Source organism: Balaenoptera ricei, chromosome 6, assembly GCF_028023285.1.
Source record: "Balaenoptera ricei isolate mBalRic1 chromosome 6, mBalRic1.hap2, whole genome shotgun sequence".
Classification (NCBI taxonomy): Eukaryota; Metazoa; Chordata; class Mammalia; order Artiodactyla; family Balaenopteridae; genus Balaenoptera; species Balaenoptera ricei.
The window spans coordinates 64,298,690-64,315,960 of record NC_082644.1 but is presented as its reverse complement, the minus strand read 5'-3'; the positions used below and the strand labels follow the sequence as shown (position 1 = coordinate 64,315,960).

At 36.7% G+C, this 17,271-nt stretch overlaps 1 protein-coding gene across 10 annotated transcripts in view; it reads right to left on the bottom strand.

The window, feature by feature from the left end:
- The window catches only part of PTPRD (protein tyrosine phosphatase receptor type D), a 526,430-nt gene that overhangs the window by 195,991 nt on the left and 313,168 nt on the right, over positions 1-17,271 (bottom strand). For all 10 annotated transcript variants that reach the window (XM_059924740.1, XM_059924745.1, XM_059924742.1 and 7 more), the window contains 2 exons: positions 4,964-5,152; positions 1,170-1,280 (listed from right to left, as the gene is read on the bottom strand). In XM_059924740.1, coding sequence (XP_059780723.1) covers positions 1,170-1,280; positions 4,964-5,152 — 300 coding nt within the window. The remainder of the gene's footprint in view (positions 1-1,169; positions 1,281-4,963; positions 5,153-17,271) is intronic.

The following is a 17,271-nucleotide window of genomic DNA, read 5'->3' as shown; positions in this document are numbered from 1 at the left end:
CAGCAAAGGAGGTCAGCATATTGAGAAAAAGGATCAAGGGGTTTTCAAAGAATTTGGAGAAGAAATGGTTTCTCTTCATATTCTCCCACCCCAGACTCCAGAAAAAGGAGAGAAAAACATCCGCAAGGAAACAAAATTATCTCCAACAAAAATTTCAAAATCAAGCTAGATATTTTCCTAAGGGAACCCATCCTCTTGTAACTTAAAGCCCTCGCTGTCTTTTTTATCTATTCCCACCCCCACCCACGTCTTTTGTGGTTATTCACAGACATGGAGGCTAGGACTAAGAGCATTTTCATTGGGCGATAAAACTACAAGAACTGGCTTTGAGAACTCCAGGGAAGAAGAAATACTTCTTCCTAGTTGAAATGAAAGGCACAACCATTCATAAGCTCAAAATTTAATCATTTCTATTACTTTATAAGAAAATATGGATGTATCCTCATTCATTCTTCTCCCAAGGACAACTGATATCATGTTTTAAAATACAATCACTGTTCCCTGGCAATCAAGAGATTAAATTTTCAGAAAATGAATAATTAAAAAAAAAAACCTGTGTGTGTGTGTGTATATATATATATACGCATAGACATATGCACACGATGTGTTTATAAATAAGTATAAAAAGAAGGAAGACAATACAATTGTGCTACTTGCATGTAGCACCTTTTCTCATTTTTTTTTTTTTTAAAGTTAGCACCTTTTATCCTTACAGCTCCGCAGCAGAGGTCTTGAAGACATAATAAACACCTTTACGCTTGGAGTTGCACAGAGAACCGATTAGTAGCACACCAAGCAATTATTTCAGAGTTTGATAAGGAAACAGAAGAGTAACAGCAACAGAAAAAAAGAAGGAAAAGAAGAAGAAAACCTCAAACCAATGCAAAGCACAGTTCAATCGATGCACTTAAAATAGAAATCAAGATGTAAAAATGCAAATATACTTACAAACTTCAAGCCACAGGATAGATTTTACTCAAAAGTTGTCAATTTTTTCCTTAACCATGTATTTAACATGTTTAATTTTCTACCCACTAAAATGCTTCAGCTACTGCCACTATTAGCACATTGGCTCATTAAATCCTGACATAGTCACACAGACCCTGTGGGTATCTCAACTCTCCCTGAGCCTGAATGAAGACGCGATACCAGGGTTACGTCATTCCTACCTCTGACATATAAATTGGCAGGGGCAGAATAGCGAGTGCCCGCGCTGTTGGTGGCAACACACTCATATTTTCCTTGGTCAGATTCTTCACTCTGTTCGATCTGAAGGGCTCCTGTATGGATATAAAATATATTGCCAAAGAGATGGTCAGAGAAGGCTTTCTCGGTGCAGCAAGCTAAACCTCTTAACAATATGAAAAGCCCTGCACAGGAAGATCCGCTCAACGTCGATTCAATCTCTTGCTAAGGTGCACAGACAGAAAATGATGCGATGAGAAAAACATATAGAGATTATTTCTTTTTTTAAAAAATTTTTTACATCATCAATGCTAGCATAAAAAAAACAATATCTTTTCCCAAGCAAGAATTCTAGTCATAATTAACACGCTTATTTCCTAGACTAATAAAATGAAGATGGGTGAGACTGCTTCAAGGAAGTATGGCTTTTAAATCAAACAAAAGATTAATTTTTGGTTTTGTTTTGTTTCATTTTGGTAACAAAAGTGGCGCAAAAGAGAGGTACGCTCAAAAAAAACCAGGCCGGGTTTTCAAGAAAGTCTTCTGCTGAAGAAAGCCAAAAATACGCAGCAAGCACAAAAAAGGCTGCATGAAGCAAAAAAATTAAAATTAGTTAATATATATCATGAAAATATTACTTAAAGAAACAAAACTCCCTTAAGACATGCAGATTTTTAAGAAAAGAAAGACCAGTTTGCCACGACATACAATCATTTATTATGTTTGCTGAAAAACAAAGAGTAGTTGAATTAGAAGGTTTTTTAAAAAACTTAAAAAGCACAGCCTATGCCAGCCCGGAGGGCCAACCAACCACTGCTTGAGGACCTCGAGACGGATCCCCTAAGACACCCATCAAAATCCACCAGTGGGATTAGCAGTGTGGTGTCACAAAACCCCAAGAAAAATACAAAACAAGAATTATAAAAGAAATGCACACTGAGTCAAAGTCTAAAAAACCAGCAATCCACATACCACCAAGAATACTCAGCACCTTTTGTCTCCAGAGCCTGAAGGACAGAAGATCGAAAAATCCAGAAGCGAGTAATCCAAGAAAAAAAGAAGTGGGGGGGAAAAAGCATTGCTGTCAGGTTGTAGGCGAGTGTGATCAGGTGGAAAGGGGAGTCATTCTTTGACTTTTAGGACAGTAAGAGAAAAAAGAATCGAAGAACAAAAGCAAAAACCTTTTGAAAGATAAAGACAAAAAGCAGGTGTTCCAGGCTGTCTTCTGCATGTCTGCCACTGTTCTCCAGACCATCTTGACTTTGGTCCAGAACAAGAACAGCTAAGGAAGAAAAAAAATGATTTTTTTTTTCTCCAGTTGGACAAAAAAAAAAGGAAAAAGAAGAAAAAAAAAAAAAGAAAAAAGAGGAAAAAGGAAGAAGAAGAAAAGGAAAAAAAGAGGGACAGATGGTACGCTGTGACTGGTCTGTGGTCTAAAGACCTGGATATGCTTTCTTTGAAGCATATCACAACTTAAAGAATCATTTTCATAAAGAAAGAAATGAACAAAACAAAGAGAAAAAGAAAAAAGAAAAGAAAAATTCACAAGATGAGAGTCACCAATCATAACCAAACAGTACAAAGGAAAAATATAACATTGATGGACATTATTGGAATGATTTTGAAAACAGGACAAATATGAGAGTGATGAAAGGACAGAAAGAATGAGTAAGATCATTCTGTGAACGTTAGTTCAGCACTCTTACCTCTTATTGGTGTACCACCTGGGTGGATAATATGAATGCAAATAAGATTAGAAAGAAGAAGCATTAGTACGAGAAGAAGGAGGCTAGGGCTGGGGAGAAGAATTAAATTAGATTTACAGAATTAAATAAGGTCTTAAAAGAAACTTGAATTACTATACTGGTAAAACAGGAATATATTAGATAGTATTATTAGATCATAAAAGCAGGTTGCATTATACCACAGAGGGCAAAGACCACAATAGGCAGCATTGGCTTTCTCAGAGAAGCAACTGAGTTCTTAGGTCTGGGGTCATATAGGGTTAGAATTATATCTTATATGCCTCATAGTCTTAAAAAAAAAGAACTAAACAATATTTTTAAAGACACAGTTGAGGAAAATACTGGCTAATCTATTTAAGTATATATATAGATATGCATATATATATACTGTTATAGGAAACACTAAAGAATAACTAGAAACAAACACTGTTCATTGGATATATCTTATGCTACTTACTATGCTACATTTGTGTGATACAACTTGTGTACTATTTTATTTCTACACAGTGTTCTTACGATAACAGTTCCGTGGATGTGTGTGTGTGTGCGCCACTAAGGAAATCTGGTGTCTACACTGACAGTTAGTAAAATGCATGCCATGCATTTTATTAATAATAATAATAATAATAATCTGAATATGGAAATTAGTGGGGGTGAAGTGCGCTTCAGAACTAAGCACTTACCAATAGATTCTGGAGATTTAAATACGGAGAGAAGAAAGACAGCATAAAAATATTATTATATTCCTTATAATTTGGTACAAATTTTTCAGAGTTAAAGCTTTATATACTAAATCATCTATGTTACACGTGAAAAATTAATTCTTTATTTACAATAACAGAATGCTAATCTACACAATTCTGCTGACAACAAGCAAAAGAGGCAGTTAACAAGACGCTTTAACATCACAGGACAGGTCAAAAGCTGAGAATTCTGGGAAGACAGGCAGTTAAACAACTTAGAATTCTGTATCAATATTACTACCAATGCCAAAGTAAACAGCTTACTAGTACACACCCCTGTGAAATTACCTAGGGACAGGCTCTAAAACTTAACAAATTTAGAATTATCTCTACTTTTAATCTAAAGAGAGCAAAGGAATAAACTTGGGATGGGGATGGGAGAGGGAGAAAGGGCAATGGGTAGTGAGAAGGAGAGAGAGGGGGAGAGGGATGGGGGAGGGGGAGGGAGAGGGAGGGAGGGAGGGGGAGAGAGGGGGAGAGAGAGAGAGAGAGAGAGAGAGAGAGAGAGAGAGAGAGGCAAAAGCTGGAGTCTACACCAAAAGCAGACTTCTGTAGATCCAGTCACTGGAGGGTTCAAAAATCTTTGATGTGGACGCACACTACTGTGGCTAATGTGTAGAAAATTCTCACTCGTAATAATATTAATAAAAATCCCCTCCTTTCATTGGTACTTTGTAAAGGACTTTATAAAAAAATACATCTGGTTACTCATGAGATAACACTTCTGTGTTTTATGTATTAGTGAAAAGAAAGTAGATGTGCCCAAACTTACTAAACTTTGGTAGTTTGATGAGTTCAAATGCAGAAAAGAGAGAGAAAACACACTTTAATAAAACTGAATCATTTTAGCATTTAATATGAACATTTTTGGTTTTTAATGGATATAACCATTGGAACTCCTTGCAAGTTCTGAATGAAGTCCAATGTTGAAATAAATTTGTTTCAAAAGAAAACAGAGAAATAAGAAAGAAAGAGGAGAAAATGGATCCATCAAATACTGCAGAAGAGCAGTAAATTAAAATATTATCAAAAATGCAGTCACAGCAGTGAGTAATGTGGATTAAACAGAAGCTGCAAAACACAGAGAGGAGAAGAAAGACAGACTCTGAAACGGGCTATGACATCACAAACGTGGACAACACATTAAATAACAGAGAAAGAGAAGAGGGAGAAAAATCAATACCTAAAAATTAAAAATAAATAAAATAAAAATAAAAATAAAGAGAGAGAAAACTAAAAAGAAAAATTAAAATTCTCTAGGAGCTTGTGGAAACAGTAACAAGACCCTACCTGATCGTAACTGCTTAATGCGGCCATTGTTGTTGCTTGTGTCGACAGGTAAGAAATCTTTGAACCAAGTGATTTCTGGATCCGGATTCCCACTGGCTGCACAAAGCATGGTGGCAGTGCGTGTACGCTCAACCACCTTCAACTGTGGGCCCATGTCAATGGTAGGGAAGCCCCTGGGAATTTGATCCTCTGCAAGACAAAAGGTGATACAAACATGTTATCAAGTCAGATACCCAAGATTCAAAAGATATTGACCATTAACCTCTCCCATTAACCTCTCATTTGTTGAGAAGCTAACACAAACTAGGTAGCATTGCACTGTTACATTAAGGAACGTTGTTCCTGGCCAGAAGAGTGAACAGTCTAAGGAAGAGGCCAACAGCCTAGCAAAGAGCTCAGACATTTGTGATAAAAACCATGACCAAGGAATGCATCAAGTTCTCTGGGAGCACAGAAGGAGAAGTCACTCTACAGTGTGTGTCTGATGAGGTCAGTGAGCACCAAGAGGAAGCTGTGAAATGAGCCTTTAGGAACAAGGTGAGTTGGCCAGAAAGAAAGGAATGTCAGAAGTACAGGCACTGAGAAGAAAACTTTTCCTTGAGGGAAAACCATTGATCCAAAAGAGCTAGCTGTACGAGGACATGGGGAACAAGCAGGTTAGCTGGACCAAGCTATCTGTATTCGAATCTGTTATGTTTTTCTTTTAACTTTTAGGTAAAACTCTGTGTATTTTTTCACCCAAGCACAGGTTCAACCTGAATGAATTCCTTCGTAGAGTTTCAATTTGTCAGAAAAGTACCTGAAAGTCTCCCTTACAATAGAAGAAAAGAACAGAAGCAACTCAAAAACGCAACACAGAAGCATACATACATTCCTTAGGGTAAGAGAATACTTTCTTCCATTCCAAAGGCCTACACCATTTTCAGTCATTAAAAAGTTTAAATTTTGAATCTTCAACTCATCCAAAGTTCATTTCTCCCTATCCCACATCAAAATTGCCCCAGATCTTAGATCTTGAGAAATTAAAGTCCTCTTAAGTCCCTCAAGCATGACCTACATTACATTTTGATGACTCCACTGCATTGTTGATCAAATCGATGTGTTCTCCACTCTCTCTATACTTACAGGGTAAACTCAAATCTCCTAAATCTGGCTAGCAAAGTCTTTTAAAATCAGGACCCATTTTTCTCAGCCTCTCATGGATGACCTCCCTCATAGGAAACATTTCTTCTGCCCACAATGAAATTCTCACCACTCCCCAGACAAATCATATCCGATGAGTACACTGTCCGTGTCTCTAGAAAGCCACACAACCAAAATCACCTTCTTTATAAAGCTTTTCTAAACTCTCTCCAACAGACTTAATCTTTTCTCCTCATATCAACTGCAGTAGTAAGTATCTAAATCCACTGTCTTGTATTTTTTAATTCTCATCAGTTTATCCTTCTGTAATACAAATTTCTCCATGTCTCACTTGCATCCAAATCCCCTGCCATCAAGCTAGTCTGGGATGACAGATTTTGAGAGAACTCCAGTGATTTCTAAGCCTAAATATGAATATATCACAGTGCTTAAAAAGTTTCCTACTACACATAGTAGAAAACTACTTATGGTACAGAGTTCATCAGAGGAATAGTTCAGAACTAGAGAGAGAGATTTGGAATGTGAATAGTAAAAGAATGTCAAAATACTACCAAAGATTAAAGCTCCCAAGAAAGGGAAGGTATCCTGAACATTAAATCCAGGTTTCTGTAAGAGAAAATCAAGGCGCTAATAGGGAAAAGTAGACTCTGGTTCTCCCAAGGGAGATTTATGAAAAGTCCAAAAGAAGTTGCTGAAGCAGTTGGGCTTGACACATGGATTCACCAGAGAATATTTTCCTGTCCCACCAGCTAATTACGGCCAGAGACTAAAAAAATAGTTAACTTCGATGAGCTACATTTTTTTTTAAATTAATTAATTTATTATTTATTTATTTTTGTCTGTGTTGGGTCTTCGTTTCTATGCGGGGGCTTTCTCCAGTTGCGGCAAGCGGGGGCCACTCTTCATTGCGGTGCGCGGGCCTCTCACTACTGCAGTGTCTCTTGTTGCGGAGCACAGGCTCCAGACGTGCAGGCTCAGTAGTTGTGGCTCACGGGCCTAGTTGCTCCGTGGCATGTGGGATCTTCCCAGACCAGGGCTCGAACCCGTGTCCCCTGCATTGGCAGGCAGATTCTCAACCACTGCGCCACCAGGGAAGCCCGAGCTACATTTTATTTAAGTTGAAAGATGTGGCTCTTTTGAGGAAGCAGTAGTAATACCTTGCATTTATTTGGATGCTTACACGCTGCCAGCCAAGCCTAGGTCTACAGCGGACAAGTGTCAGAAACAGCGGTTAAGAATGGAATTTCAAGATGATTTTTCAAGGCTCCAAGGGAAGGTTAAAAATTACAGATCAGATAAAGAGCATTTTGCAAATTAGGCTATGCTAATTTTAATACTCTATTCCACTTGAATTTCATCAGACTTTTTTTTTTTTTAAATGGCTTTAAAGCTTTAGTCAATGTGTGTACATCTAAAGCTTAGTTTTAATGTTATTTGGGAAAATAAAAAAATGAAGCAAAAAGCTCAATAGCCATTGTACCACACCCATTGTATTATTAAACATCTCACTCACCAGCTATTGGCCCAGAATGCTTCAAAGGATAAAAATAATTTATCTCAAGTGCCCCAAAATCAACTGCACTGCCTTAGACACCTAGAAATGAGTATCTGAAAAAGGTCTTATATTTTGTTGTTGTTAATTTCCATATTGAAAGCAATTAACTTCAGTTAATAAAAAAAATCACCTTGGGACTCCTGAGCTGTGTCTGTCTTTCCCAGGACACTGAGTCACTCCTGTGGCATGCAACTACCAGTTTCATCCACATGCATGAACACTGCTCTGCTAGTCATTACTTTTCTTCTACAAGTTCATGTCTCTGAAGAACCACGCCAATATTCTACACCTATCAGCGGCAAATGTCAAAGACTTGAGATTGTTGAGCCACTTACTAAAGGCTCTTACCCAAGAAATTTAGAATTAATAACCATTTATAAGAAATGAAGACCTCACCTTGGGGAGAGCTGACAAAATTGACTTTTGCCCTATGGAAAGCAGTCTAATACATTTGCATGACCTTTCTTTTCCTTCTTAGCTCATAAGGAACACTCCAGAGCCCCACTTCCATCTACACAAGTGTACAAAAAAGATAATCTTTCTTGCATACTAATCAGACAAAGGATGTAAAGAGAGCTCCTTTCTTATTTTTAATAAGGGTAATTAAATTCTATCCATCCCCCCCCCCCTTTGCACAGAACCTCTTTTAATGCACTTTCTTCATTAAATTTTCATGAGAAACTTCACAATGTAACAGATTCAAATAGCCAGTGCTGTTACACATTGACAGTTGTGGCTTGTTTCCAATTTGACTGTCAGGTATTTGGCAATAAAACTCAGTATTCAACATAAAATGAACTGTAGAAATAATGAAATTTCTAATTGGTATGCTTATCTCAGTGGGCGTAGATTAGAAGACGTTAATTGCTTTTTTTTTTTTCACTTCTACATTTATTGATGATTTTTATTTATTTATTTATTTATTTATTTATTTATTTATGGCTGTGTTGGGTCTTCGTTTCTGTGCGAGGGCTTCCTCTAGTTGCGGCGAGCGGGGGCCACTCTTCATCGCGGTGCGCGGGCCTCTCACTGTCGCGGCCTCTCTTGTTGCGGAGCACAGGCTCCAGACGCGCAGGCTCAGTAGTTGTGGCTCACGGGCCTAGTTGCTCCACGGCATGTGGGATCTTCCCAGACCAGGGCTCGAACCCGTGTCCCCTGCATTGGCAGGCAGATTCTCAACCACTGCACCACCAGGGAAGCCCCTATTGGTGATTTATATAAAACTGCCTTGGCCATTTGATAACATCAATTTTGATAGCTCATCAAATGCATAGTACCATGAACTTGAGAAAAAAAAAAAATCAATACCCTTTATATGTTAACCACACAAACTTTTACAGGAAAATACAGAATCAAAAATTAACAAATTGTCTTAATGTTAGTAGCTTTAAACTTTTACACAGGTGAAAAGAAAAGCATTTTGTCCTATTCATTAATGTGTTCATTAAGCTTTAAAATGCCTTACTTATTACTGTTCCATATTAATATTCAATCATGCAGGATTAGCTACTAATTCATCAACAATTTAAATCAGACTTGACCTTCACAAAGCCATTTGGTCCGTCATTTTGAGAGGCCATTAAAGGGCAGATTACTACATACTTGTGCGTAGTGAATCGTAGAAGTCATACATATTTTGTTTGGAATGGCAGCTATAATAGACCTGGAAATATAGCATATTCTTTGAACCTGTTTGGGGTCTTAATAAAACATGCTGATATGAAACTTTCAGTTCCATTAAGGAAAGAGAAAAATGAACCTCAGCATTTTTCAGAGTCAACTTCCCATTGCTGTAAAACTTTTGTTAATAACCCCTAACCTCTCCAGGACATAAAGGAATGTACAGGGAAAATAGCCCGACTTTGTTTTGTAGGGAGTTATACTTTAGATATCTGGGAATGATAAATAGCTTTTGCATAATTTGCTCAAACTACTTTCGTTGTTCATCCATAAACAATTTTAGTGATGCTTTATTTTTGCTCCAATTCCACAAAACTCAACCTCTCTTATTTGATAGGAAACAGAAAACTAAATTGCCTACTAAGGCCACAGTCTCCTTCCAAGGTGGCCCTAAGCAGTTCCTCTTGCCTAATCTTGCTAGGATTCAGTGAGTTCAATCAGACAGGTGCTTTGACTCTGGTCCCAAAAGATTTAAAGAAGTTTTCAATAAAGGACCATTTGTCATGATGCCACATTTCCAATTTTTCAGATTTATAGCAAATATGTTTATGAAGAAAAATCATGTCAATTATATCAACAGTATGCTCTTCCAAAAGAATTATTAAAAGATGTGAATCTGGAGAAAGAGAGAAGCTTTTTTAAAAAGTTTTTTTCCCTTGGAGAACTCATCCCTCTGAATCACCTTCTTGAGGACCAAACAGTTCATAGTGGCTCCTGTTTAAAAGCTTTCAAAGCTCACAGAGGGCAGGGCTATATGTTACTTCCTTTTTAACCATGACCGTATTCAATAAACACTTGCAATTAGACATATTTAGGAAATTTGGGCAACCATTTCTGCATTTATTCATGTGACATCTCTGAATTCCTACTGGGCTTATTTAATGGCATCTTTTTAAGCTTAATTTAATTTAATCCTATTCTATTCTATTCTATTCTATTCTATTCTATCCTATTCATATTTTTGGCTGTATTGCATGGCATGTGGGACCTTACTTCCCTGACCAGGGATCGAACCTGTGCCCCCTGCAGTGGAAGTGTGGATTCCCAACCACAGGACCACCAGGGAAGTGAAGTCCCAAGGGCACCTTTTTAAACAGTTAATCATTCTTTAATTGTCCTGTGGCTACAGATTGGGTCTCCCCAATTTAAATATAAGTCTAAGAGGCAAAACTATCCTTTACAGTGTCTTACGTAGTATTAAACTTATAAATTCACAAAAATACTTGTTAATGATGGCTTTCTTCATTTTTATAGTCATAGGTTTTATTTAATTAGCAAACGACTTTCATCATTTGAGATGTGCAATTTATGCTTTCTTTAATTTACTGCAGTTGCTACACTAGAAACACACAACTCAGTTCCTGCTTTCTTAATTTTACAGGAAGCCTTCCCTCATATACTGGTTGTAAGTTCCTACAAGTCAAAATGGCAACCTCATAACAAAACCTTAAGTGTGAACACAATGAAACTTAAAAGAACACAATAGAATATGTACCTCTACTCTGCTATCCTATCTTTAGAATAATGGGATTGTTGATGTTCAAACTAATGATAACATCCAAGTGAATCACTCAGTTGCATGTTGAGGCAGACATTCTGGGTTTTCTTTCACTGCCAGGAGCAAAAATTTCTCAGTGGCTGGATATCTTGAAGCTTTAGGCATTCATGATGTAATCTTACAGAAGCACAACTAATTTTTTTTTTTTCTTTTTGAAGGATGAAAGAATTGCATAAGGGAAGTTTTTCTTAACATAAGTCAAATATTAGATGGATAGTATGAAGAATATTTTCTTAAATGAAGTACTATACCCTTTAAATATGTTGAAAGGCATGCTTACCTGTTAGAGATACAGTACTACCTAAGAGTAAAAATCCTTTTGAAAAATGTAAATATGTTGGTCTTAAGATGGTCAATAAGAAAGTATCTTCATATTTATGAAAGTTGCATTACAATAAAAGAAAAAGACCTTTTAAACTACTAGTTTAAAAAAATCTACTGGGGGACTTCTTGGTGGTGAAGTGGTTAAGAATCCACCTGCCAATTTAGGGGACATGGGTTGGATCCTCGATCGGGGAGGATCCCACATGCCGCAGAGCAACTAAGGCCGTGTGCCACAAGTACTGAGCCTGAGCTCTAGAGCCTGCGAGCCACAACTACTGAAGCCCGTGTGCCCTAGAGCCCGGGCACAGCAACGAAGAGTAGCCCCGCTCTCCGCAACTAGTTCTGCCCACGTGCAGCAATAAAGACCCAACGCAGCCAAAAATAAAAAATAATAAAAAAATCTGGACAGGGTGAGATGGGGGGTGGGGGGCGGGAGGGAGGTCCAAGAGGGAGGGGATATGGGTATACATGTGGCTGATTTGCTTCGCTGTACAGCAGAAGCTAACACGACATTGTAAAGCAATTATACTCCAAAAAAAAAAAAAAAAAAATCTACTGGACTGTCAATAGATCATCACTCATTCTATAGATATTTACTGAAAGCCTTCTTTGTGCCAAGACTGGGCCAGGCCCCGGGTATGAAGTAATCTAGCGAATCTCTATATTGTTGTGATTTAATTGTATCTGTAGGATAATTAGATTCTTTGGGAGTAAAAATAGTACCCAGCTCATAGATGGAGGATTGAATGGGATAATGCATTAAATGTGCCTGGTGCTGCCTGGCACTAGTGCCTGGCATCTAGTAAAATATTAGCATATATGTACTTACTCTATCCCAAGCTCCCACAAAAGATTTAAATAGAACAGAGGCAAGTGACTCTAAAGCTTGATATAACAAGAGCTGCAGCAATAAACTGTAAATGGGAAAAATATTCTACGGGAATCATAAAGAAACAGGGATTATATAGAAATGCAAGTGAATTTAGAGGGTAGTATATGTGCCAAGTAACCTCTTAAAAGCTAGTAAAAGCCCTCATTTCTCACTCTGAACAAGATTTTAGGCTTTTTGATTAATCAACAACACAAACAGCACAAATAAAACAAATCATATTGTCATCTGATTTGTTCCCCAAAACAAACTTAAAAAATAACACTAAATATTTGGGACAGCAAAGCTTTGTTGTGAGTGACTGAAAACACTGAAACTATCTGAGACTTATTAGGGTCGCTTGAGGTAGGCAAGGGTAGTATAATAATTACCATTTTCTGTAGACACAAAACAAAGACTCAGCAAAACTGTTACTTGGTCTCAGTCATACATACAGCAGAAAATTCTTTTAAATCTTTTAACTCTAGATTTGGTGTATTTTTACTTCATCATGTTTCCTCTATGCCAATTGCTGTTCTTTGAATAAGTATTCATCATGAACAGTGATAGAACTCTTAATCAGAGTCAACTCATAATGGAAGACGCAACAAAAATAATTCTAAATACTTGGTCATCTTTTACTTTTTAAGCAGAAAGGACTAAAGTTTCATGGGATGTAATAATAATTTTAAAACACTTTCACATAACAAAAAGATTCATCCTTTAATATGTATCAATTGACTTCTCATTTTTTAGCACAGGTTCCAGGTAGGACAGAATTCTGCCATGTATGTTAGCCAATAAAATGTGGATGAGAAATGAAATTATGAAAAGGATGATAAATGTCAAATAACTTCCCTAAGGGGCTCAAGTTCAGCCTGTGCCTATGTCTTTAACCCTTCTGTAATTTCTATTTCATTATCTAGGAAGGGCTATAAATGGCAGGACTTCTGCTTTGAGCAGACACCCAAAGACAGTACACAGACCAGAGAAGTAGACAGAAGCAGATTCAGCATATCAACCCTATAACCTGACACCACACAGGGGTCTCCTCTGTAATATGGGACCAATAATGACTACCCCAAATGGCTTCGTCTGGGAAAGGAGACAGATCCACGTCTCAGAGGCTGGAAGGCTGAGGGGTTAGTAGTTGGAGTATTTGCTACTTTGTTGAACAGCAAATGAGTTTTCAAGTCATTATCTTTCAGAATAAACCACACTATCAGGCTACAAACAAGAACCATTTCTTTCCAGAATTCAATCCCTGAAGAGGGGAAAAAACATTTATTATTCTTTTCTTAAAGAACACAGTGTAAATAAAGCTTTTATTTTCACCATTCTAGATGGCAGCAGGGTATAATTTGTACTGTTCTGACATCATGACCGTATTATTCAAAATCAATCTTCCTGCAGGTGAATTGAATAAGGAGCTGAAAACAAAAAGTAAAAGGGAAAGAAAGAAAAGTTAAATCAACGTTTTCTAGCAAAGTTAGGTTCCTGGGCCATTATCAAAATGATATGCATATGAATGAAACTGAAAAAAAAATATATAAAGTGGTTTCTAATTATAGTCAGAGGCTACTCTAAGTCAGAAAGAAAATATCAAAAGCAGGAGGAAACTGCCAGTTAATAAATGATATTCCAAATGAAATAATAAATATAAGGTCTGGTCCCCCAAAATAATTATGAACAAGATACGAAGTATTTTTAGTCCAAGATCCTCTTTGCGAGTTATTATGTACAGATGGCTATGCTTGTATTAATATGGCCATAAATCAATCAGAGAAGCTTTTATTTCAGACTGGATTAAGGTATCTCTTAAGGGCAGTTACTGGGTATAAGGGTCTCCGAAGATTTATCATAAAATTATGCCATACAAGAATAGGAAATTAGACATTGATAAGCTGATAGGAGTCTCATTAGCAGCTACTAAATATTCAGCATACTAACCAGCAACCCACAGAGTATTCCAGAGCAAAAGCTCCACTTTCTGAAATAGTCTTCACATATGGAGGAGGTTGTAAGGCATTCTTGGCAGAGAGTAAAGCAAATTTATTTAGAAGCAATGTATGCAATTATCCTATAAATCGCAAAGTAACGTCTACTGTCTGTGTAGCAGAACACAAACTCATTGAGATTAAATTATCATTTGTATGAATGTGGTAGCTGCAATTTCACATGGCATTATGTTAACCCCCATTGTTGTTAGTGTTTGGCCTTAGCAAATGATCATACTCTTTGTGATCTAAAATTCATTGAGGGGTGGGGGAGGGGAGGAGGTCTATTAATATTTGGATATCTAAGTAAATATTTAGAAATCAGGGTTATGCATTTATCCTTGGGAGTAAATAACTCACTAAAAATCCAATAACATCTATTTTCACAAAGCTCACTGCTTTCTATTAATTTATTTTTACTAACAAGCTGGTGTCATGATACTTATCCCATACATTGTCCAAATTTTTCCCTATTTTGTATATTAACCACTTTACATAAATTAATATTTAAATCATACCATGAAGTTTTTTAAGAAAAAAAAAGGAAAAATGCATAATAGAGCTAAGGGTCAAGAATTTAATTCCCATTCTTCTTTGTTTGTTTGTTTTTAGAAAGAGACAAAGAATAGTAAACATGGAAAGAGAACTGGATTTGGCTCCTGCCTCCACTATTTGCTGGCTTTGTAACAGTTAGGAATTCTAGTGAGCTCAAAACAAATAAAGCCAAGGAAAACATTCATCCTGGCTGCCTCCCTGTATTGTGGTGAATGTAAATAAAAATAAATAAAATGTTTATGCAATCAAATTTTTCATAAATAAGAAAACTAGAATGAACCATGTGGTTTTGGATTGGACTTGGAGGTACTGGTATGAACTCATGGTTTTAAAAGTATACATATTGATATAGAAATAAATGTAATTGTAAATGAGTGTGCATATACACACGTACATACACTCCTTATATAAGCTTACTAAACACATCTTCCCTAGCTGTGTGACTCGAGAGAAGCTAGGAGCAGCCATACCCAATAGAAATGGCCATACCTAGTATCTAGGTCTTGGTTTCTAAATATGACTCTCTAATGAGAAGAAACAGAGCTCCTTGGAGGAACGACTAATTCCACCCAGCACTGGGACAAGGGAAGTACAAGATGTACCTGGAATATGTGTAGTACATGGAAGTACTCAAAGAATGACAGGGGCATGTTCAAAGGACAAAGAAGCTTGAAGGGGTTCTCATTAGCCAAATGTGGGACCATCTGAACAATAACAACGAAAAATAATGAAGAAAAAACAATATCACCACATTATAAAACATTAAATAAGATAAAAAGACATGAGTCTATACTGATATAAAAGAATAAATGAATAAATTGAAAAGTTTCAGCAAGAATGGCATATTGGCATAGTCTGTAAGTAACTCCTGCCATGAATTTATTAAATATAAAGGAAAAGAGTAACTCTATGACAGAGAAGCCTCACAGAAACAGCCTTGATCAAGACACCAACATTAACAATATCAATGATGGGATAAATCAAATTCATGTGCTGAAAATAACATAGCATCACTTCTATGATATTTGCTATAGACTAAATGTTTGTGCTTCTCCAAAATCCATATGTTTAATCCTAGCACCCAATGTGATGGTATTTAGAGGTGGGGCCTTTGGGAGGTGATTAGGTCATGAGGGCACAGCCTGTATGAATGGGATTAATGCCCCTCTAAAAGAGGCCCCAGAGACATCTCTGCCCCCTCCATGTGAGGACACAGCGTAAAGAAGATGGTCTATGAGCTAGGAAGTGGGCTCTCATCAGACACAGAACTATGAGAAATAAATATCTGTTGTTCATAAGTCACCCAGTCTATGGTATTTTGTTACAGCAGTCTGAACGAACTAAGATAATATTACTGCCAAAGTTCATAATCTAAATATGATCATGAGTAAACATCAGCAAAACCCCAAATAAGAACATTTTATGAAATAACAGCCTTGTTATCTTCGAAACTATCAAGAATGCCAAAGGAAGACTGAGGAACTCTTGCAGATTGACAAAGGGAAAGTGTAATTTTGAACTAAAGCCTTTGAAGACATTTAGAGAAATGTGAATAGGGACAGTTGATGAAACCTAAATGGGACAATGCTGAAATGTAGTATGAGGTGAATGGGGTCTGAGAATTACACGGTTATGATGCATCAATGTTTACTTCCTGACGTGGATGGTTGAAACTACAGAACGTCCTTGTCTGGAGGAAATACAGGTACCTAAGGGTGGCAGGTATCGTGTCGGCAATTTACAAATAATTCAGGAATAATAAGTTCTTTGTGTTTTTAAGTTTCCATTTTTTTATACAATTGAGACGGTTTCAAATTTTAAAATCATGTAAGTAAATTATTATAATTACTTTATGTTACTTAAATGAGATTTTATAAGTCTTTAGATTATCTTATTAATATCTTAGTTGTGCAAGATTTATTCCCAAAGCTTCTGCATAGCTGCACGTCGCAGGCATTTTTGTCCCAACTCTGAAAAATATTCCCAAATACGTACTTCATTAGAGGCCCCCTTGAATACAGATTAACTAAATGACATTTCAACTGTTATCAAATTTCTAACAATAATAATAGCAAAAAACTTTTAGATCTGAAAATATGTAAATTCCTATAAAACTAAGACTTAGAAATATTTAATTATCAACCAAATGAACAACATTTGGTAATAAATCAAGAGTCAGGCTCAAGCTCATGAAAAAAAATGTAGAGAAATCAATACTCTAAAGGAAAAATTTCACAGTTATGATTTTTGTTTAGAGAAGTGAAAATGTGAAGTGGATAGACGCTTTATTAATTTTCTTCCCAAGTGTCTGAGAAAGTTTAAGATAGAAGGTGAGCTTTTTGGTAAGTTTCCTTCCAACTAAAATATTGTCAACTTGACTTAAACCCCAGAATTGCTTCAGAAATACAAGAGTTGTTTCTTAAGCCAGGCTTTTGAAATTTTTCAGAAATCTACCTTCCCCCTTCGCTCCACCTCTTCACAGTTCTCCCCCTGGTCCTACAACACAGTGAAGACAAATGTTTGTCATCCTGTTGTCTTTAACGACTTATGGGAATGGGGGCAAGAGAAGCAAGCACAAAAATAACATGATTCAGATATGTCTAAATACATTTTCTGAAGAGAACATTT